Genomic DNA, 23169 nt, shown 5'->3' on the forward strand with positions numbered 1-23169 from the left:
TTGTCCCTAGGTATGTGTGTAAGCATGGATGGTTGTTCGTCTCTGTGTGCCCTGCGATTGGCTGGCAACTGGTTCGCGGTGTCCCCCGCCTACTGCCTGAAGACAGCTGGGATAGGCTCCAGCACCCCCCGCGACCCTTGTGAGAATAAAGCGGATCGGAAAATGATTGAATGAATGAGTAGACAAAATATGTGCCAGCCTGCAAATGTGTAATTCAAAAAAATAACTGCCAAAAAAATAAAACTAGCAAAAATAAAAAAACAAAAAAAGTTCACCCCCTACATATATATATATATATATATATATAGCTAGATAAATAGATTTTTTTTTAAATTGGGGGCCGCTCAGAGTGTGCCATCCTTGATGTACACAGTTATAGTTAGTTAGAAACAAAAACATTCTATGGTTCTTGACTAATGAAATGGAATTTTGTGGAAATGTTTTGACCTGACCTTTTGGTCTACGCACACATCGCTTATCACAACATTGTCAAATATGTCCATCATGGGTCACTGGGACAACGGGTTTGGACGTGTGGAGCCCGTTAAAGGTGGCTGACAAAGGGTTAAAATGTGTAAATAGAAGCGCTCGTCAGCAAGCGAGAGCGGAAAACAAATGTCTCAAGCGACAATCCACAAGAGTTGTCAACACCTTCGCCTCGTTAGTTTATTTTTCACGGGACGTGCGTACCGAGAGAGGTGCTTCGCACACGATTCATGTTGATGGCCGGCTACATTCGATGATGACTTTCTGGATGGGAGCATTTCAGGAAAAACGCAGAGATCAATGGCGTGATTATCGTGGCCGTCATTTACATGAAATGCTTTACGACAAATATCCAATTGTGCCGCTTAATGGGATTTTCCTGGGGCGACGGCACAAATGGGGAGATGTAAGCAAAGTGTGAATGTTATCATGGCTTCCCACTTCTTGACTATCTTACCCCCTCCCACGACCACCACCAGAAGACCCCCCTTCCACTCTTTGTCCTTTGTCATTGCTCTTATCAGTACCACTCTATCATTCTTTCAAAATACTAGTGGCGTTGAAAGCGCTTGCAAATGTAAGTATGTCTTTGTTTGGGGCCGGCCCGAGGTCCGCCCCTCCACCCCCACCAGACTCCCCCCAGGGTGCGGGCTGATTGACGGCCCTCCGCTGGGTGAGTGACAGGCGCCATTGGTTGGGGAGGCGATGGCCGACCGCGACAGCTGGCGCTGCCGTCGGTGGAATATCATTTCATAACTGGACGGGAGGTTCTCAAACCACTTCCTTTTTTTGGTGTAACTCTGCAGAGAAGGGAACATCCGCATTCATGCGAGCGTAAAAAACACATAAATTGGATTTAAACGACGTGAAATAAAGCGCACCCAAAATGAAATGCGCTCGTTGTTTGAACCCGACAAATTTGATGAAATTCACCTTTAGAAGAAGAAGAAGAAGAAGAAAACCTTTATTAGTCTCGCAATGGAGAAATTCCCAATTCACAGCAGCAAAGTTATGAAAGGAAGAAGTAGAACAACAAAATATAGGAGCTGCTGGAAAGCCAGCCACTCTCGCGGCGCCATCTTGAAGTCCAAATAACAAAAATAACACAACACAACACATAGGACACAGACAGTCGTGCAATCTTCACCACTTTCCTGCATACACTTTGTTGTCTGAAGCAGTTATAGATGAAAGAGGAGAGGATCAAAGTGTCCTTTCACCAGTGGATCAGAGACGTCATGCTGAAAATGTGCACACGTCTGCTACAAGCTAAGTTTTTTATCGTGATGTCATCACGCTGAAACTCGTTGGATAAAGAAAAAGCATTCTTTTTCAAAGGAGTCTGTTTACACTAGCAACAAAGCCAAACATTTTGTCTTTCACATAAAGATGTTAAATCTATCACCATTCACGGCATTCTGCAAAAACGACTGACAAACACTGTAATACGCATGCCGGGCATGTACTTGAAGAAGTTACACTTTAATTTAATTTGAAATTTAGACAGACAACCTAAATATTATGGATTTTTTTTTGTAGTATTCATTTATAATGCTTTCTGTCCAATTGTCACGTCGCGGTGTTGACAGAATAAATTGCTATTTCATGCCATCCTTGACAAGGTGCATTGAAATGAGACGGGGAATTAAATTGGAATTGCGTGCTGGTTTTCCCTCAGACTTTTGCTTCCTGCCGCTCACACGAGACTACAAAAACAATGGGCCACTGCACTCAAATTGTGGAAGACACTTCTGTTAAAATTAAGAGCTGCCTCTTTTGTGGCCATTTAAAAAAAAGCTGTACCACCCATCTGGTCAGGCAAGAATTCCACAAAGATTTTCTCGTACTTTGTGAGTGTCTCTGTGAGTGCCGGATAACCAAACTGGCTTGCTTTGTACTTGCGTTGCAAATAACGCCACTCATTTGAGACACTTTACAGATAAAAAGTGTCCATTTTTGTTGTTGGTTTCCTTATGAAGTCATAAATGGTATCACCTGGTAATTATCAGCAGAGGAGCAGCATTTGGTATCCATAAAAAAAGCTGTACCACCCAACTAGTCAGGCAAGAATTCCACAAAGACTTTCTTGTACTTTGTGAGTCTCTCTGTGAGTGCCGAATAACCAAACTGGCTTGCTTTGTACTTGCGTTGCAAATAATGCCACTCATTTGAGACACTTTTCAGATAAAAAGTGTCCATTTTTGTTGTTGTTTTCCTCATGAAGTCATAAATGGTATCACCCGGTAATTATCAGCAGAGGAGCAGCATTTGGTATCCATCATGTCGAAGCAAAATCTTAACGCCTCCTGTCAAATCCACGCGGTGCCTAAACACAACAAAGTGAAGTTCACGCGCATATGCATTCTCCCCAGGCACTAATGAGGTTATTGGGCATCTGTGACGTGACATCTACATTTGGGGCCAATTTGTGAGACAATGACAACGAGGAAGCCCGGGACATCGGGCCCTGTGTTTTCTGAGTGGAAATAACAAAGGCGAGCGGAGCGATGGCGGGAGGCTTCGCTCTCATGGAAATGAGCAACCGAAGCGACAATGTAGTGCCTAATCTCTTCAGAGAGAGGAATCAGTTACACAGCAGTATGCGGCTCTCAGTGCTTTTCACTGGAGTCAGCGGGCTATAGAAACAGAAGCAGTTACTCCACCCCCCCACCACCACACACCACCACACACACACACACACACACACACGCACACGAGCGTCGTGTAGCCACAGGCCTTGCTCCTACAAGCACCAGAAACAAGGTGAGGCCCCCCTCTCCCCAAACAACAGAAGGGATGGAATAAATGGGGCAGAGGGTGGTACGGGGGCGTGAGGCCTCAAAGCATGGGATTAGAGTTAATGTGCCTCCCTGGGTTATAATCTCTTCAGAGGGGGACTTTGTTTGAGGGGCTTGAAGGCAGTAAGATAAGTATCTATTACAGAAACTCCCTCTTATCCCGCCAACATCCCCGCTTCAAAAATGAGGCACAAAAACACTTGCCCCCATCCGCCCTCGGTGTCGTCTGATATCCCGAGGTCCCGAGAGCAAGTGCTGCCCTTTTCAACTAATCAGGAATTAAGAGCTAAAGCCGTATGGAGAGTTAGCAGAGGCCATATTTACTCCATCTGTGGCCCACAAAGTCAGGTAGTAAAAGGACCGTCGGAGGCGGTGTTGCGCAAGCGCCCTTTACATAGAGATGGGTAGCAAAGATGGTACTTTTTACCGTATGGATGCATTTGGGTCGGTACTACCGAGCACCGATTCACATGAAAGCAAGTGGTGCCGAGTTTCTGTTCTGAAGGGCGTCTTTCTAAATTGTAACTGCGCGAACAGAAGAGTTGATGATTTTCCATGACGCACTTGAAGACAGCAGTGTACGTACACCAGCGTAATGACGTCACCTACGAGTGCAAAGCGAGCGAGACTTGGTTGCCGCCATGCCACAAAAATACAGTTATGTTTATCAGTTTGAACATATTTGTCTTATTATATAAAAACATCCCTCCTGCCATATAACCCAATAGTTAAGTGCTGTACATGGAGCAAAAATAATTCGCACAACAACAAGCGATGAAACAATAAATTAATGACACAGTAGAAAGAACAAAAGCAGTCAAATTAAAAAAAATCAAGCCTCATGCTGAGTCAAAAGCCAAAGAATAAAAATGAGTTTTGAGACGAGCGAGGGGGCTTGCCAAGCGTTCAGTGGGACGGCATTCCAAAGAGAGGGACTCACAACGGAAAAGGCTCGGTCCCCTCTGAGCCTTCGCTTAGTTCTTGGTACCTCTAATAATGTCTGGTCCACAGACCTGAAGCACGGTCAGGTGTGCAGGGGCGGAGGAGCTCAGAGAGGTAAGGTGGCCATTTAAAGATTTGAAAATCAATAATAGCAACTTCAAAAGAACTGTAAAATGTATAGCGAGCCAGTGAAGGGATGCCAGAGTAGGAGTTATGTGCTCCCTCTTATGAGTACCAGTCAAGTGGCGAGTAGCAGCATTCTGGACCAACTGGAGACGCTCAATGGAGGATTGGCTGACTCTGAAGTCAAGTGCATTTCAGTCAAAGTGGTACTTGACTTTTATTGTGTTATTTTGTTGTGTGTGTTGGGTATCGGTGTAACGGTGGTGACTCCTGCGCTGTCCAAACCCCACCAACACAGGGCTACTTAGCCGCGCCACCACCGGCTTAGGAGACCAGCCGGGCCACCAAGTCAGCAGCAGGCACCCTCTTTGAAGGTTGCAAGGAGTGAGACACACTCACACAACGCAAGCTGGCGTCCTTTTTGTTGAATTAGTTCCGTTGCTACGTTACCGTAGCATCCGAGTATTTCACTCGCTAGGCATGACTAATCAGTTTACATTTAATGCAACCATTACACAAATGATTCGAAGGTTGATTTGTCACCTGGAGAGACACAGTGGGATGGCGTTGTATTTTCATCTGCCAATGACAGTACTTTTTGCCATAATTCAACGGCACATTTTCAATGGATGATAGAGAAAATAAGCAAACTGAACAAAACGTTATTCGTTTTGTATGTGGTGTGCTTTATTGGTCCTGAGTACACTGCACACTACGAGAGCAGTAAGGACACACGTTTGTCCCCTTGTCATGTGCGGTGTTCGTCACATTTTAAGAAATGGGTAAAATGTGAAAAAAATCTGTGCGCGTGTAGTCCATTTCAGCAGATATGATTTTGAAAACACAATAAGGGGTGAGTTAAGTATAAAATTGTTTAATATCCATAAACAATATGCCTAGACTGTTCAAATATTATAGTCATGGCGGATACAAGTCACAGACGGCAAGGGACAGAATTCCCTTTGAAATATAAATTGGCAATGGAACACTGCAAATGGCATTGGCAAGTTAAAACTAGCGTTAAACGCAGGTAAGGCACTTAATTAGAAGATGCCAGCCTGAAAATGTGAATTATCAGAACAAGTCATGTGATAAAACCTGCGCTCCAAATGGCTGCCAAGTGACACCTCGAACCATTAACTGGCATCAAACTTTGCAGATTTTTGGATGGTGTCAATGTCTGGAAACGTCACTCACACTAGTGGTTTGACAGGTTATAATTTGTGTAATTTGAACAGATTATGTTCTTGTCTCAAGTCTTTCAACCCTTGGATGGCAACATTCAAAGCATCTAAGAATTCAAAGTTTAAAAAGTAACTACTCACGCTGCACCCAGCTCATTTTCATTGAAATATGTTTTTTTCTCATCTCATTTAAGTGCACGAAAAAAAAAGGTCAACATAGGCATGAAACAATAACATTTAAGTGATTTCCAGCACACAAGATTTAAAATGAACTCAGCTCCTGTCTGTGCAGGTAGTGGTAGCTTTGGATCAAATCTGCAGTTACTTAAATCTAAAGTAATAAAGCATTCACTTTTTAGGTAGTTATTTAGCTTTTGCGAATAAAAGCTACTTTTGGTTTTCGGGCTTAAAGTGTAAACAGAAACACAACAGCAATCTTTCACTTGAAAATGATCCTGAGCTATAAAGCAAGTGAGCTCTAACATAAGGCAACATTCATTTGAGTGTCAATACTGTTATGGTCACAAAACATCGCAACACAATACGTGTGGAAGCGGCTTGAGTGTGTGCAGGATATCGATTTACAAGAAAGCGACAATTAAGTGTGTAACAGCAAAACCCGCATTCACAAGTTAGAAAAGCTGTAAAAGCTGATTTGAACTTGCACAACGGTCCTCACTGTCCGTCGTCCCTCAGCGGGAGAACTTCCTGGGTCTGAAGGCGGGAAGAGCGAGCTGATGCGACGTCGTCCTCTCTTCCTCGATGGGCGCCAGGTCTTCAGCGGATCCCCATTTCTTCTTGGAGTGGAAGAGTGACGCCAACTTCCGGTTCCTGTTACGCTCTCTGGCCTGGGACACTTGAAATTCTGCTGCTGTGAAAGAGAGCAAATCGTTGGAGACACTAACGTGATATTTCACAGACTTAAGAGTACCGTGTAGTCAGTCCCCATGTGGTGTGAAAGTAAGGGGCACTCACGCAGCTCACAGTCCTCCTCGGCACCGTCTGCTTCTTTGGGGTTGAGATACTGCAAGGCAAGGTGGCCACTGTAATCCCTCAAATTCTCCTTCGCACCTGATGGAAAAATGTCATTGCAGATATCTTATCAATCAGTGTCGATGAAATAAGGTGGATGCGAAAACATCACTGGGGATCAAATTTGAAAAACAAAAGTAATCTGTTGATTTCGATTGTTATGCTGAGTAAAACTAAGATTGATTCCAAAGTTAGTCAGCTTTTTTTCTACCTCTAGATCAGGTGTAGGGAACTCCAGTTCCTCGAGAGTCATATCCTGCCTGTTTTAGAGCCCTCCCGACTCCAACACACCTGATTCAAATCATCAGCAAGCCCTGGCAAGGCCTGAAACAATCATGAATAGTTGAATCAGGTGTGTTGGAGTAGGAAGGGATCGAAAACAATAAGGATAAGGCAATCGAGGAACCGGAGTTCCCTACCCTTGCTCTAGATTTTTCTCCACATGCCCTCCAAATAAGCAACATTCCACTAATTAGCTGTAGTAAAATGCACTGATTATGATTGGAGTCGTCGACAGCTATGTGGCAACTTGTTTGTGCAGGCACAGTTGAGACAGAGCGGTGAGAAGCGTGTGCGGCTCCCAATCTGCAAACAGAGAGCTAGCATAGTAGGAATTAGTGCTATCTCGTCTCTTAACCTTGTAACCACTGTTGTACGTTTGGTGTAATTTGAAATCTTGGTGTTCACTTTGTTTTCATTTACGTCTTCTTCCAACTTTCTTAATAGTGTAGTATATCATCATTTCAAAAAAAGTCTTTGACTGTTGACAAACAGTTTGGGAAGCAGTTGTCCCCGCCACTATTGATAAGAAATAATTCATGAATTTGAATGATTATGTTTTTGTGGAACAAGCTAAATTCACACACACAAGCGAGCCAGAGACAAAGTTCGAAACTGGGACCTCTCGAATGTGAGGCAGATACGCTCACAACTAAATTTCACTCCCATTCTGTATTCCCGGCAACATTTTTTTTTCCCCTTGTCGCTTATTCTGGAGTAATGTGTGCTCTCAAGGTGCAAGACTTGCTTTTGTTTTTGCATATCTATGAACTTGGGCTTTGGAGCGGGAAGGTCATGGTTTCAGTCGGAGTCCGACTGTCCAGGTGCTTTTGAACAAGGCACAGTTCAACCGACAAATTTCTTGAATGTTAATAAGGACAAAATGCTATGCAGAGGTGTAATTTTAACAATTTTATCGACAGACAATACTATCTATAATTGTGGCAGAAAGTTGGGGGCAAGGGGGCATGAAATGTTTTCTTCTTCGGGGGGGATGTGAAAAATAAACAATTAAGAAGCTCTGATCGTAGCTGAGTTTTAATTAGGGGCCAAGTTCCTCTGTCGGGATTTTTTATTTTTATTTTTTTACCATAAGTTCCTACGAGCAGATCAAGAATTTTCTGATGCCCATGCAGTGCTGCGATGTGTAAAGGTGTATAACCCTGTGGAAGAGGAGATAATGTGGATGAGTAGAGGGAACAGTGGCGACATTCCTCCTGGGTGCAAAGGTAATGAGGGGAGTGTTTCGGACTACCTACCCCCTGGAGTTTCCCAGAGTCCCCGGCAGCCAACGAAAACAGCAAGGAAAGAAAATACAAATTAGAAAAGCTTGTGGAAACACCAAATAATGATAAAAACATAATTGCCAGGTAATTGGTCGAAAATTGCATCGTTTCAGAGCAGTGCATGCTGGGACACGGACGCCCTGTTATGGGAGACAATTAACATGACATGATGTGATGATTTATTATCCGAGTGCCCGCTCTCCCATCGTGCATTTTCACAGCTGGATCTTCGCTAAGATCGCAGAGGAGCGCAACGTCACGGAGACGCCAGCCTGTCCGCAGACATATGCTGTGCCACACGACAGGATACTCACATGCTGTAAAAGTGAGAGAGAGCGAGATGAAGAGATCAATGATTGGACTGCAAAGGAGTAACGTAATAAGAAAAATTCCACAGGATCTTTTGATTGTGATCCCTCATGTACTAAAAAGCAGCAAAAAAATGTTTTTTTAATCTTGCCGGCAACCTAACAATGATGAGGAGGGAAAAGAAACTCACCGATTTGGTGTTGACATCAGCACCTGCATTTGCGATCAGAGTTGCCATGTCCTCGTTGCCGTGTTTGGCGGCCCAGTGCAGAGCAGTCTGGGGAAAACAACAAAAAGTCCTCAAATGATGCGCTCAAGGAGATCATTTTGGACATAGAGCAATCCAATATGGCCGTGTGTCATTCGCGCTGATACCCTCTTTTTTCATTTACAAGTTTTTGGACATTTGAACCAGGTTTATTATAGTTTGGGATCCTTTGTTATTGTTAGTTTTCATTGCGCTTTGACTTCTGTTTTTCAAATTCAATCAGTCGTGATTTTTTTTTTTTTTATAGTGGGATGGGTTATTTATATTTTCTCAAAAATGCATTATTTTGGTTTAGTTTTGATTCGTCTTAAGCTTTTCTTTTTTTGTACAGGGAATTAGTCAAAAGTTTTAAAAAGCCCCAATAAGTATTGTGGAAGTTTTTGCTGTATTTTTTGAAGAGCCAGGCTTGATTTTTTTTTTTTTTTTTTTACTCCAATTTTACTTCTGGTTATTTCATTGCATTTTTGTGAAGTACAATAACCTTGGTGGGAACATTTTCAGGCCGTTCTCTGTTCCCACGTGACCCCAGTGCAGAAATCGAGCCCCATAAACGCACGCCTGGGTGACTTTGGTGGTCGCACACACACAGGCCGACTCCTTTATATGAGGCGCTTCTCTGTCATGATGTTAAGAAACTTCGCGCGCCAAGATGCATGCGGTGCGGCTACAAAGTTGTCATCGTGGTTTCTTATTGGCCGCCAGTTAAACCAGCTGCGCTCGAGAGGGGAGAAGATGAATGGAGGGATGGTTTCCTGCCATCCAGCGGAGCCTAATTACAAAATAACACAGCGCTGTGCGCACGGTAGGTGGGGGCCGGCCACCTGTCACGGCGGGCAAGATTGATGATGTTAGTGTGACCCGCAAAGGGGAGCCCCACCCAGACATGACTGTCAGCACACGTCAAAGCGCAATAACGAGCCTTTACAAAGGTACGCCCACATGTTGGCATGCAATGTGAAAATAAGAGAGGCAAGTCTGTGGCGGGGAAAAAAAACACACACATCCACCTGTTGGACTGTGATCTCTTTATGTTTTTCCATCACTCTTTAGGGCGTGTAATTATGAGCTATCAACAGGTGTCAGCTAAATAACCGCAACCATCCTGTCGGAATCGGACCCTTAACACGGGAAAGCATACACAAGCCACATCAAAATGACTTATTATTTTTGGACAAGTGTAAATAACTTCAGATGTGCATAAAGCCCGCCGGACGGAGACTCGATGGAAGTTCTTTGAAGGACTTGAAGGAATTCATCAGGTCAGGTTATCCGGGGCCGACGTGATGTTATTCTACGAGAGTATTCTCTTTCAGGTCGGCGACATGCGCTTTGAACGTGTGCCATGGGAATACTACTACAGAACTACTTTGCTGCAGAATAATTATGTTCACCATTCAAGAAGTGTTTTTTTATTACTGTTACAGGGAACCAACCTCGTAAGGAAAAAAAATGTTTTTTTTTTCCATTTTGTTTCTATACGGTATATTTTGGAAACGTGATGTAAAGATGAGACCATCCAACTCTACATGGGCTTTCTGAAATCTGTATTTTGAAAACCAAAAAGCAACAATACTGGTGTCCTTAAGTCCAGAAACATCCCCTTTGAAAAACATGTTCACGTTTGCTTCAAAGCGCAAACAGAGCAAACAGCTAAAACAACACAATTTGTAACTGTTTTTGTTTATTTTTGTTTTTTGCTGAAGCGATCACAGGCACGAAAATATAGCGCCATATAACTGAAGGAGAAGAAAATACCAAACTTTCTGATATCACAAAAAGCACACGATAGTAGTCAAGGAACAGACGAGCATCCCTTTTACAATTTGGTGCCATTTTGACATCTGCCCGCAGTGGGACTTGAATCGTGACACCCTGGCTCCAAAGCCCACCACAATATAGTCACACAACAAACGCATCACAGCTTTGTCATATTTTAACAGTCCTAACTTGCAAACATAATCCAGTGAGTGCTATTCTGGTACCACTTTTGCCAAAAGTGTGGCCTTGGGAGAAGTCATCAGGCTTCACTTGGACAGCGCTTTTCAAGTTCTTCAAAGCTCACTTCCACTGTGACTCCACTCACACAACGATTGATGGAATATGTAGTCACGATGGGAAAGTAACAGCTCATTCACACACCGATGACGCAGCACCAGGAGCGAACAGTGATTCTGTATCTTGCTCAAGAACAACTCGCCATGGTGACAAGGGACAAATTAAGGTTGAAAGGCGATCATTCTACCCCACCAAGGCCCTCCGTACCAGGTTTGATCCCTCTGTGGTGCTATTGTTTGGGATTTTGAAACAACAGGAGTCCTCTAATGTTCTAGGAGTTACACAGGAGACAGAGCGCCATAGCTACAGTCTGAATCTAGGATTGCCATCTCTATTGTCGGCCCGCTGTCACAACACGGGACTGATTGGCCAAAGCACCAAAGTTTGTCAGGAGGTCTCCTAGTGGGAAAGAGTGACTGACGAGCCTGAACAGGATACAGCGTCTCCCCTTCCTGCGTCACTCGTTTTGGGGTCCGGGAACCCCCCACCCAGCCTCTCGTCTGCCTGAACACTTGAAGGATGGACACTTGAAGGATGGCTATGGGACACCCTCCCCCGCGCGACGAGTCCCGCTAAAAAGGTTCAACGCAAGGAGGAAGATGAAGAGGAGTGATGGGCAGATGATGTACTTACAAACTGTGGCACGGAAGAAAGAGCGGGTCCCAGCAGGGTGAGGGGTCCACGTCATAATGGGAGCAGAGACATAAAGAAATAACATGAGGGTGCTTTCAAACAAGTTTACCAGCAAACTTTAAGAAAAAAAATATATCACCCCATCGCAAAATAAAGATTTGGTCATCAACGGGAAACTCTTAATTCTTCAAAAAAAAAAACATTCTGATCTGGTTCTCACGAGTCATGTGACCTCTTTTGCTACTACATAGTGTGGATGCTACCTGTGGGTGGAAAAAGCATCTTCCTCTCTACAAACCAGGAAGCTAAAAGGGAACATCAAAGCGAAGCAAAGGGGACTTAGCACCTTCCCAGGGACACAAGCGACATTGTTGTACAATTAATCCCAGCCTGCTCTATTACTTTCAGATTATCTTTAAATAGGTGAAGTCTTTGTGGGGAATTAAGACTCTCCTTAATCCATGACCCCCCCCCTTCATCTCCGTGCACTTCAATGGCGGTCGTGCTATCTTGTCTGGGAGGGGACTGCGGTGGCTTAGAAGGTGGTCCGCGGTGACTGCAGGACAGTGTGAGAACTGTGACATTGGGGAGGGACAACAAACATGAGCTCAAATCTCTTAAGCGCACAGGGAGACAAATAAAAGGATTTGGGTTGTCAAGGGGTGGGGAGGGGGGCACAGGAGCTAAAAAGCTATCTTTCATAATCCTTCTGATAGTGGACCTTTGAAATGCATGATCTGGATGTTTTAACACTGCCTTCTCGGAATTCCATTAAGAGGGGGGAATAAAAATAAAAAAAAAACTCAGAATGACCATATGAAAGTTACACAGGCAGATCACAGGTCTGAGGGCAGGCAAGCATCGTGTTCCCACTAGTACTGTATTCCAGAGGAAATCATTAATAAATAGAGGAAGAACTTGAGAGGCATAAATAGTTCACGAGAAAAGAAACTTACCCCCTGATGAATACGGTGATAATCAAGGGCATGAGGAGAGGAAAACAGACACAGCAAGAATTGAAATTACCAACATATAAAACCTACGACACACTGCAAAAATATTACTCCACAACTAGTTTTCATGTTTGAACACATTTAAAACAGTAAATTGTAAAAGACATCAAAGTATTCGCGCTTACATCATTCTACGGTTCCATTCAATTTAGGTTTAAGAGAGTCTTACAGTGTCGTGAATTTGTAAGGAAGTTGTTTTGACGTCATCGTAGATTTTTCTTTTATTTTGTGTGACTCTTACATGATAATTTGTCACACAATCATTTGACTGGTTATGAGGTACAGCGGAAGCTCTAAAATTGAGCATAATCCATTCTTTCACATTCCATTCTTTTCATTAGGAAAGAATAGAAATAGAAGAAAGTTGTAAGAGTGTTGCAACAAGAAAACTTTTATTAAGTGTACAGGGAATGGTTTAAAGTAACTTGTTAAAGGGCACGTCGAATAATACATTTTCTCTATATGTTCTATGCGCCCCAACTAGCCTAAACATGGCATTCTGTTTAATAATTTATGGAATATGAATTATGTGGCAAAATCCACCCAATTTTTCCACCCCAGGAGGCGGCCATTTTGAGACTTGCTGTCAACTGAAAATAACATCAGAGTGTCTAAAGTGACGTTCGCGTGCTATGACGCAGTCAAATCTGGTGCGCATCTCAATATATTTAGTGCTCAAGCACACCTGTGCACATCTTATGTGCACCCATGACTATTAACCTTTCTCTGTTACAGTATTATCAAAAAAATTAAGGAGTAAAATCTTTGTAGAACCGAACAGAGTTTCAATACTTTCCAGAAAGTTCAAATATTTTTTCTTTAATTTGAATGTAGTTTTGCATTATGTTTTTAATTGATCAGTTCATGAATTGTAATAACCTCTCCTTCTTGGTGACGTGTCAAGTTGTTGACCTAGCAATTGAGGAAAGAGAGGAGAGACTGCGTACATGCTACATATCATCCAAGTCACCACAATAATTAGAGTCGGAATAATTACAAATACATTCCTTTCGGGAACATATCCATAAATGACTTTTTGTTGTGCTCTGCGAATTATGAGGGGCTGGTTGCAAAGTATTATAAAGTAGTATAATTTCTTGACAGCATGCGATCAAATACTCACCGATGTGAAGTCCTGTTTGGATACAAAACATAAGAGAAAATGTTAGCCAAGTATTGACACAACATTGGTTCTATTTCAGGGGTGGGCAAACTTTTTAGCTCGGGGGCCACATTGATTTCTAAATTTGACAGGTGGGCCGGGTCAGCACAACATATGGTACATATAAAAAAACGTATATGTTGACAGTCCATACCAAACATCGACAGAACAAAAGCATTCAAGTATTACCATACTTTTTTTCATGAGAACAGTGAGATAACTATGGCATATGTCCGGTATGAACGTCCAAGTACGGTATGTTAACAACATACATTGGTGACAACACAAGCAACAAAGTGCAACAATATATTGTCCAAAAACTGCGGCATACAGTATAGGTACAGTATATGAGAAAATATAACAAAGGTAGGACTATTTGCTCCAAAATGAGACGAGTAAAAGACCTGGTGGCTTTCTTTCCACTCACTCACTGTCTCGAACTCGACCTCCCCTCGATCACCACACAAGAAAGCGTTGCTCAGCTGATGTCGTGCTTCGAACTTTTGAAGCCAGCCACAGGACGCTCCGAAGTATTCAATGCCCATAGTTAGCGTTATGGAACTCGCTTTCTCTCTTATTAGCGGTCCAGTTTGCGAAAAGTTTTTAGCACGATAACAGCGAGCCATTTCAGGAAACGTTCATTTACTGGACTGTCCGTCGAGCCGCAAGCAATTCACTCTGAGCATGGAAATAGCCCGAATCGGACTGAGCAAGAATCTCTGGTGCGCATCTCAATATATTTAGTGCTCAAGCACACCTGTGCACATCTTATGTGCACCCATGACTATTAACCTTTCTCTGTTACAGTATTATCAAAAAATTAAGGAGTAAAATCTTTGTAGAACCGAACAGAGTTTCAATACTTTCCAGAAAGTTCAAATATTTTTTCTTTAATTTGAATGTAGTTTTGCATTATGTTTTTAATTGATCAGTTCATGAATTGTAATAACCTCTCCTTCTTGGTGACGTGTCAAGTTGTTGACCTAGCAATTGAGGAAAGAGAGGAGAGACTGCGTACATGCTACATATCATCCAAGTCACCACAATAATTAGAGTCGGAATAATTACATTCGGGAACATATCCATAAATGACTTTTTGTTGTGCTCTGCGAATTATGAGGGGCTGGTTGCAAAGTATTATAAAGTAGTATAATTTCTTGACAGCATGCGATCAAATACTCACCGATGTGAAGTCCTGTTTGGATACAAAACATAAGAGAAAATGTTAGCCAAGTATTGACACAACATTGGTTTTATTTACTCTGTTTCATTCACAATGTGGCCTGCTCCAACTGAAATTCCCCTTGAGGCAACATCATATAAAGTATATAGCCGTAAGTGGCTAAATATTTATACCTGATTGCTACTGTACATAGCTTTGAACAATGAAAAAGACAAAACAATTTAGGTTTCATTTCAATTTTACTTCCCTTTCGTTCCCGCAAAATTTCTATTGTCTCTTTATACAGTATATTCAACAAACAAACAAACAAAAAGAAAGCTTGCTAAATTTGAACAACAAGTAGCCAATTAGGTTTGACCTGCACTGACTTGCTAACTCGCTTTTCATTATCGTGAATTTGTCTACTGTTGCCATTTGTACAACAAGCTAGCTAACTATGATAATTTCTCAAGGGTGCGGTTCACAATATCATCCTTAAATTATTTATTTATTAATTTATTTTGCTTTGGATTATTTTGTTTAGTAACATGGAAGTCGGTTTGAAACATGGATTGTCATCTGGCTATTATAATTTATTCTCAACCAGGTTCAGTGGTAGTCAAACAGGTTGACATCAAACTTTTCTTTTATGATATGAACGATACCTTCTTGTTGGCAAGTGATGGGTCCTGTCGAAGCAGCTGACAGAGGTCAGGAACTCGAGCGCCAGCTGCAAAGTAGATCCACTCTTTTTCTAAAGGGTCCAGCTGGAACGGAGAAAAAAAATGGATCATTTGTCAATTTTTGTCTTGAAACATTTTTCTCTCAAGATCTAACCCAAACTCAAAAGTAAGACAGCTCAAATAACCACGGTGTCACATTTGACATAGCAGTTCTACAATAAGAATGAGAAAAAGTTGTGACAATGGACTTACAGCAACTGCAGCAGAACCCATGCTACCCGTCGACTCCTCGTCCTGCTCAGACTCACACTGCAAGTTAGACAAAAGTCAAAGATGACTAAAAGTATGACACAATCAGCCATAACCAACAGCACACACACACAGAAACACACACACAGAAACACACACACACACACACACACGCACACACACACACGCGATGCTGGCTTGATGTCATCCTGCTGCTTACCGAAGGGTGTCAGACAGCGAGACGTTTCACACACGAAGGGTAATGACTAACAATCCACTTAACTATGAATATAAACCAACACGCCTGAAGTGTAACCCTTTCAAAAAAAAAAAAAACACTTCCAATATAAATTGGCTAGCAATCACAAGTAAGAGTTCCATCCCTCCTATGGCACCAAGACTTCAAAAGCTGGAAAATTGCCACTTTGACTTTGATGCCACCTTTTCTATGTTGGTAGAATTTATACAGAACTCAGTTTAGAAACATTCCACTTTTATTGCTTAGAACAATGTTTATTATCCAGAGTTGTAAGTACTTGTTTTATTAAAAGTAATGGGGGGGTGGCTTTTTCGACAGTTGTTTGAGAGACTTTTGTGCTTAACGTGTTTCATTTGATTATTTGGCTATTTGATGGTGACAGTGAATTGCGATAGTTCTACACTTAGCAGAACAATGAACTACAATAAAAACGCACTATGTTTCCAGCAGCTTGTTTTTAAAATTCCAGTGTGCCTGCATTTGTCATATTTGTTTACTGATTGAAGACAACATGTTTTATGAAATAAAAGAACTGTGTCAACAAATCTAACAAACTAAACATGACTGTTTCATGTTTTTGGTGTAGCATATTACTAAATCATACAATGTGTTGCATCAAAGCCTTTTTATTTGTGGATTAAAAGAGACATAAATATGTGGCATAAACTCTGACTGTGGGCACTTGTTGCCAGCTGTATTGCTTTTACTGCTATTTACATGGTCCTATTTCTCTACAAAAACCAGTACACTGGACTTTGATTTGTTATACACCTTTGTAATAGAATAGTAAGACATTTTGGGTCATAGGTTAGATTAGAACCTTCTAGTTAGCCTTTCAAGAGTTAATTGTCCAAATAGCTGGCATACAATAGATTTTCTTCAGAATAAATATGTAATTTTACAGTGATTTCTGTCATCTAAATAAAAATAAAAAAAACAGAGACTTAATTAGTTGACCACATTCACTCTAGATTACGATCAATTACATTTATGCATGAGGATTGACTTGTGTGAACTACAATGGAAAAGAAATAAAATTAAAAGACAGTTCTAATGGCAATGTGGCCTTACAGTAAAAGGACCAGAAATGATAATCCAGTGAGGGAGAAATTTACAGCCTTTGTTGTTCTGGATAGCCAGTGGTCAATAATGGCTGTCATAAAGAGAGCACAATGTTCTGACTAATATGATAAACAAACACATTTAATATGATCACACACACACACACACACACACACACACACACACACACACACACACACACACACACACACAGAGGCTCCTCCATTAAGAGGAGGTCCAGACTGTATATCTTTGCGGTGAATGTGTGTGAATCTCTTTTAACAGGATCTTTCTAATGAGGTCCAACATGTTGCTGCTTATCATATTAACAGGAGGATTAATTTAAATGCAGATTGTGGCTCCCTTTGCCTCCCACTGCCCTTCCTACACTCACTCAGTCAGGCCTCTGGGACTTCAAAAAAAAAGTTTTTTAAATAACACAGCCAATTAATTTGGGGCCACCTGGTAGATGATGGTGGTACTGCTGGTATTTAACCCAGTCAAGAGAGTACGTTGCAGGGTTCATCCTGAGTATAAAAATTGGACAATTTCTGACACGATGAAATCAGTGATGTGACCAGTATTATTTTAAACTGCAAATGCAGTACTCAGAAACAGTTAGAAGTCCTCTCTCAAACTGTTGAAGCAAACAAGCGCTAAAAACACCAAAAAGAGGAGAATGACGGATTTTCTTTCAAACTTCTAATGTGGCGTACAATTTCACATCTGATCCCTCAGAAAAAAAAAAAAGCTTTAACAAGATATTACGCCACATTCGATAAATGTGCTTTGCGTAGCTCAGCAGAGAGCAAACAGTTTACCAAATAAATGGCAACACATCCTCCCTCAAGCTATGTATTTGTCAAATGCATGGACATGGACTGGGTAAAGACTCAGTGGATGTCATGTTAGGGTAATTCCAGCTTGAGAGAAAAAAAAAAGAAATAATAATTTCACTCAATGTTACTGCCGCTGGGACAGCCAGGAAATGTTTACACAACTTGGCCAAATAGGGAAACCTCTTCTGTGTGGTGGGAATTTGTGGCATAATCACGGACCTCTTTGCGTGTGATGGAATGATGCCCCGTTCTCCGTCAACTTTAGTTTGTGTTGTATTGTGTATCAAAGAGTTCAAACAGATGGCAAGGCAGATAATTTCACAATGCAAACCCTCTCAGTTTGCTCTGCAACACTTATAAAATTAAGCCTTCACACTAAAAGCACGCCAGCTGTTGCGGCAAGGGACTCGACATCCTCCTCAAGCCAAAAACGTGATTAGTGACAAGTCGACGTCATGCTCAATACATCATTGTGGAGTAGCAAAGTCAACAAGTCGGCTAGTCTACTAGTCTGAACGACCCCAAGCATCCCCTATTTGACTCAGACAAATTGAGGATGCGGACTTTCTTTGAGGACCAACGTAACATAGAAAAGAATCATTTTCAATTCACCTCTGTAGCACTGTCTGGCTCGCTGCATGAAATCAGCTCATCCCGACATTCCCTCTGCTGGGGGGCACGAGGGGAGGTGTCTGTTACCTCCCATTGTGCTGTTGCTGGCACTGCGGTGGAACTCAAATGTCTCTGCCCGTCCACATCAGGCAGGTCAGTTTTGTCTTTGTCTCGCGCTTGCAGCAGCTGTCTGTATTTCTTCTTGAGGAAAAGATACTTCTCTCCCTGCAATAGACAAACAACAGAGGCCATGAGAGGAGTTGAAAAAGTAGAAATGAGCAGTGCAGTTAAACACCACCGCTGCAATTGACTGATAGCACAGTATGACTACTGTACTGTTATTATGACTATAGTCATAATAATGGCAAATATTAGCTTAAAAAACATTTCAGGTGTGTACAGAGGTGGAGCAATCGATGAATCGACTATCAAATTAAATGAACAGCTATTTTGATATGGGACCAAAACAGTAGCTGAATCATAATCTATTTAAGGTTTGTGCATTTTTGCGCTGTAAATTTGAAATGCAGTAATGTGCATTTTTTTTTTAATAAAGGGATGAACATTAGAAAAAAAAATAATGAACAGATCAAGCAAACACTTCATCACGGCAAGAGTACTCACGTTTTCGGACTTGACCACAGCAATTCGGTCAATAATGACCTTGAATTCTTCTCTGTATTTAGCTGCAAGGACATGAAAAAAACCCATCTCATTCTGGCTAACTTTAGTGTATCCACAACCCACAATGTTACATAATAACATTATATAAGCACTTTGTGAAGCTGGTGGAAGAAATCAGGTCCAGACATAAAAAAATATTGATAAAGACATTCTACTAACAACATACTATAGCAGATACCAGGGCTGAAATGGGACTAATTTTCAGCCCTGGAGTATCATGTATCCAGACCAAGCCACTCGAGATCACGTTTTATTTGACCCTTAGCAGTGTTAGTTGGGTATGATGTATCAAATTGCGACTGTTAAAGAGCGTTGACAGTCATGTGTAACTTTGATCAAATGTGTGTCTAAATAAGGTCATATTTCTATATCTTAAAGATTTGCTTTGTAGTTTGTTTCGAAGAGCAACAGCTAGCTAACGAGACAGACAGACAGCTAGTGGGGCAGTGTGGCCATGTTGCCCCCCCTCCAAAAGGACATTTTCAAATGAACAAACATCCGGCGGGTCAAGACTCATATCCAAATATTGGACCATTGGTTAGCTGTGAGATCGCTCGGAAAATATTTGTGTGCATTCCTACGTGGACAATAAAGGAGTTTCCTCTTTCCAGTGTGGACACAAAGGATACTCACTGGTGGTGATTCACAACAACAGGAAGCAGCGGCACACGTGTGTTTCACACAAACATTACATGCTTCTGACAGCAAGTCACATGTCCAGTTATCTATTGACCGAAAACTAAATATCCATGCGCCGCTGCCCCCAGTTCCTTCATTTCCCAACATGCCCCACTTTTCACATCTGAGCGAACCCCGCCACACACACACACACACACACACACACACACACACACACACACACACACACACACACACACACACACACACAGTCTTATTAGAGGTCTAAATCCTGTCATGCGTGTGGACTTAATTGTGATTAAAATACAATCATCAAATTTACAACACGAGAAGAGGCTAACCACATGCTCGGGCAGACATTTCACTACGTGGTGGGAAGCATTTCTCTAATCACCGGTCGGCCACGTCAGATGGCACTGACGTCACATCTGGACCACATGTGGCAAAAGCGCAAGGTCACCCTGGTTCAACATTTGTTTGGCAAGCTTGACATGTTTGCCTTTCAGCCCCAGATTAAAAAAATATAGGGAAAGCGAATTGTGAAACAGTCTTGGATAACCACTGCTGTTAGCATATCATTCTTACAACAGTTCTGGAGGGTAATAAACAAACAAGTTAATTTAATCACTTTACATTCCTAACTGTAAAATGTACTGTAAGTGCATTCCTGTCCAGCTACCATCCTATTTTCTCACAATTTTGGCAGCTTTTTTGCATTCGGTCTGACTGCATCAACCTAGTTCGGAGTGCATGCATTTCAAAGCATGTACAGTACGGCGCCTCAAAGAGACCATACTATGCAATCGTACCATCACTTTATTCAGCAGAGGTGCGTGCAAAATGGCTTCGCAAACGACTTCTAGCATTTCTTTAAGTGACAGAGTAAGTGCATGGCATTTGTTACACCTGCTGTAGTCATCACATTGAGGAACTATGCTCGCTGAGTTTGTCTCTTTTGGGCATCAGTAACAGAAAGATGGCAGTGAAAGATTGCAGCCTTCTCAAAATGCTTCTCTTTGCTCGTCCCAAAACAGCTGCACACCGCTTCAGACAGACACTCAGTCACAGACAGTTCAATTGTAACAATGGCGAAAGTTAGCTACATTTTCGCCCACTTTTCGAAGCCTTTACAATGTCAGAAATTTAATTCTTAACATTTTGACAAAATGTTTTGGTCTTTTATTCCAGCTTTTTCTGGTGACATTGCATTCTTGCTGGGGTGGAAAAAAGTGTTTAATTTCGTTGTCACGTCCCTATTGGTTAATGCTATCACAATGTAGCTTCTTTTGACAAATAAGAGATTTAACCTTTATTCACTAAAGTACACTGTAGCTTCAATTAGTTTCATATAAAGTTGTATTTGCAAACCTTTAATTTAACAGGCAAACTTAATGTTAGGACACACCTTTTAGTGAGTACTATTTGATAATATTATATGTAATAAAGAGGACATGAGTAGGATTTTTTTTTTTTTAATAGTTCTTAAAAAGAGCTTTGTAGTTCTCTGCCCAACAACATTTTTAGTTGGTGCTTTTTTTTTTAAGTAAAAGAGAGAAATCAGTACTTCAACTTTTACTAGCCAGTTTGACACAACCATTTCTGTACTGGTACCACTACTCAGAGTATGATTTGGCCCAAGGCGGGAGATGACGTCACGACGTAGCCCCTCCCGTACATCTCAGCAACTGCGGAGGGGTTCAAGTACCCTTCATGTGGGAGGAAACGACACAGTAGCGATTCTTCTCCATGGAAGTTTTATTCATGTACTTTTTTTGTCTTAATTAACTAAACAAAAGAGCGAGTAAAGACAAGATGAGTAATACTTTTAACATAAACCTGCAAACTGAACAGAATAGATGTGACAACTGTTTTTGACACTGACGGGAGATACAGTATGATCTCTGCCGTGCTAGTCATGTTTTGCTAACTCAACTAGACCACCATGCCACTTACCACGCAACTGCACATCAGTGTGACCAATAAAAGGCTTAAAGGTCTTCAGTATGTCTGCATTTCTCACTTTGCCTGAGCTGCCAGCAGTGGAGTAGAAGTAATCCAGCAACGACTCCTCGCTCACTTCGCTCATCTTAGCTATAGCGGTTATTACTACGAATTTAGGACACTTGGGACGCTATTTTTTGCGCTTGCTTTTTTTTTCACGCAAGAGCCGTCTGCTCGGCTAATTTGCGGCTCTTCATGTCAACATTCCACTCCACCCAAGCTAGCGAGTTGACTGCTGTTGCCGCTGCGCCTCCTCCAGTTCATTTTTAACCCCTTCCTGATCTGATGGAGCATCTTCGCTGCGCTTGGGGAGAGTCTCGTTTGGCTGATTTTGACAGTGGCTCTGAACGTCTCTTGACCGAAAGACAAATATATTTCCGGTTCCGAGTGCAAACGTGTGCATTTTATTGAAATAACACGAAGAGACACACGTCCAGTGATGTATGTGATAGAAATGTAAAGCTTATGAAAGCACTATAAACAGATTATACACGCACACGTGCAAAAGAAATTAAAATCGTACTGATGTAATTTCTGTAGTTGAATAAACGTTAACATAATCAAAAGAGTAAGAACATACTGACATGCAGAGAAGCGTATTGAAAAATCCACGTTGAAAACTAATTGTAGGGCTTTTTTGGACGATTCTTTGTTTCCGTTTATGTTATTTTTGTCAGGTTTTATGTTTTTTTTCCTGGTTTTCCGGAGGGGAACCCCCCCCCCTTTTTTTTTTGTTCAGAGTTATTTTTTTCTGTTTTGGGAATTTTATTTCTGATTGTGAGAATATTTTTTTCTGTTGGTTTTTTTTTTGGGCGGGGACGGGGGGGGGTAGGAGTCTGTTTTTCTTAATATTTTTCAGTTTTTCCAGATTTTTTTGTTATATGGAATTGTTTTTTCAGTTTTAAATTTTTTTTCAGTTTTGGGCATGGGGGAAAATGAAATTTTGAAAAAGTGCAATTATTCCACAAAACAAAAAAAATATTATTATTATATATAATTATTCCACAAAACAAAAAAATAATACACTGAACAACAGAAAGGAAACCAAAAAAAATACAAATAAATTACTCGGAAAATTACCATTGCCATTGTCGTTAATATTCCTAGTTCATGTTCAGTTCAGTAAATAAGTTCGGTTCAGTAAAAAAGTATTCAATTACAAATACCTGAAAAATCTACTATACCTATAATCTAATCTCTATACCAATGTAGTATTTGTTTTCAGTTACTATTTCCTACGACTGTATGCAATTTCCTTTGAATATGTGCGCAGCTTAGGTCACAGCATGGATCGATCATCACGAACCAATGCTAACTCCATGCCATAATTACTTTGACAGTTGATTTGTTTGTTTAAAAAAAACAAAAAAAAACAATCAAAAGAAAAAAATGCAGAGTATGGTGGGAAC

The 23169-nt window shown here is 41.4% G+C and overlaps 1 protein-coding gene across 3 annotated transcripts; it reads right to left on the reverse strand.

Moving 5' to 3' along the window:
* Window positions 1–5203: 5203 nt before the first annotated feature.
* Window positions 5204–22076, reverse strand: LOC109513542 (ankyrin repeat domain-containing protein SOWAHA). 3 transcript variants are annotated; one of them, XM_019866075.1, is made up of 13 exons: window positions 21713–22076; window positions 19061–19122; window positions 18437–18661; window positions 15668–15724; window positions 15398–15499; window positions 14754–14765; window positions 11396–11398; window positions 8630–8716; window positions 8445–8447; window positions 8104–8106; window positions 7935–8007; window positions 6509–6604; window positions 5204–6404 (listed from the first exon to the last, which is right to left on the reverse strand). In XM_019866075.1, the coding sequence occupies exons 1-13, from the start codon at window positions 21843–21845 to the stop codon at window positions 6226–6228; spliced, it is 1035 nt and encodes a 344-aa protein (XP_019721634.1). In that variant the 5' UTR covers window positions 21846–22076; the 3' UTR covers window positions 5204–6225. The 3 variants fall into 3 exon arrangements, with proteins under 3 accessions (XP_019721634.1, XP_019721624.1, XP_019721643.1); XM_019866065.1 differs by lacking the exon at window positions 11396–11398 and adding an exon at window positions 11690–11694 and having other exon boundaries at window positions 14753–14765; window positions 21713–22074; XM_019866084.1 differs by lacking the exons at window positions 11396–11398; window positions 19061–19122 and adding an exon at window positions 11690–11694 and having other exon boundaries at window positions 14753–14765; window positions 21713–21845.
* Between the last annotated feature and the right edge of the window lie 1093 nt (window positions 22077–23169).

The sequence above is a fragment of the Hippocampus comes genome, unplaced genomic scaffold (genome assembly GCF_001891065.2).
Source record: "Hippocampus comes isolate QL1 unplaced genomic scaffold, H_comes_QL1_v1.1 scaffold409, whole genome shotgun sequence".
Taxonomy (NCBI): Eukaryota; Metazoa; Chordata; class Actinopteri; order Syngnathiformes; family Syngnathidae; genus Hippocampus; species Hippocampus comes.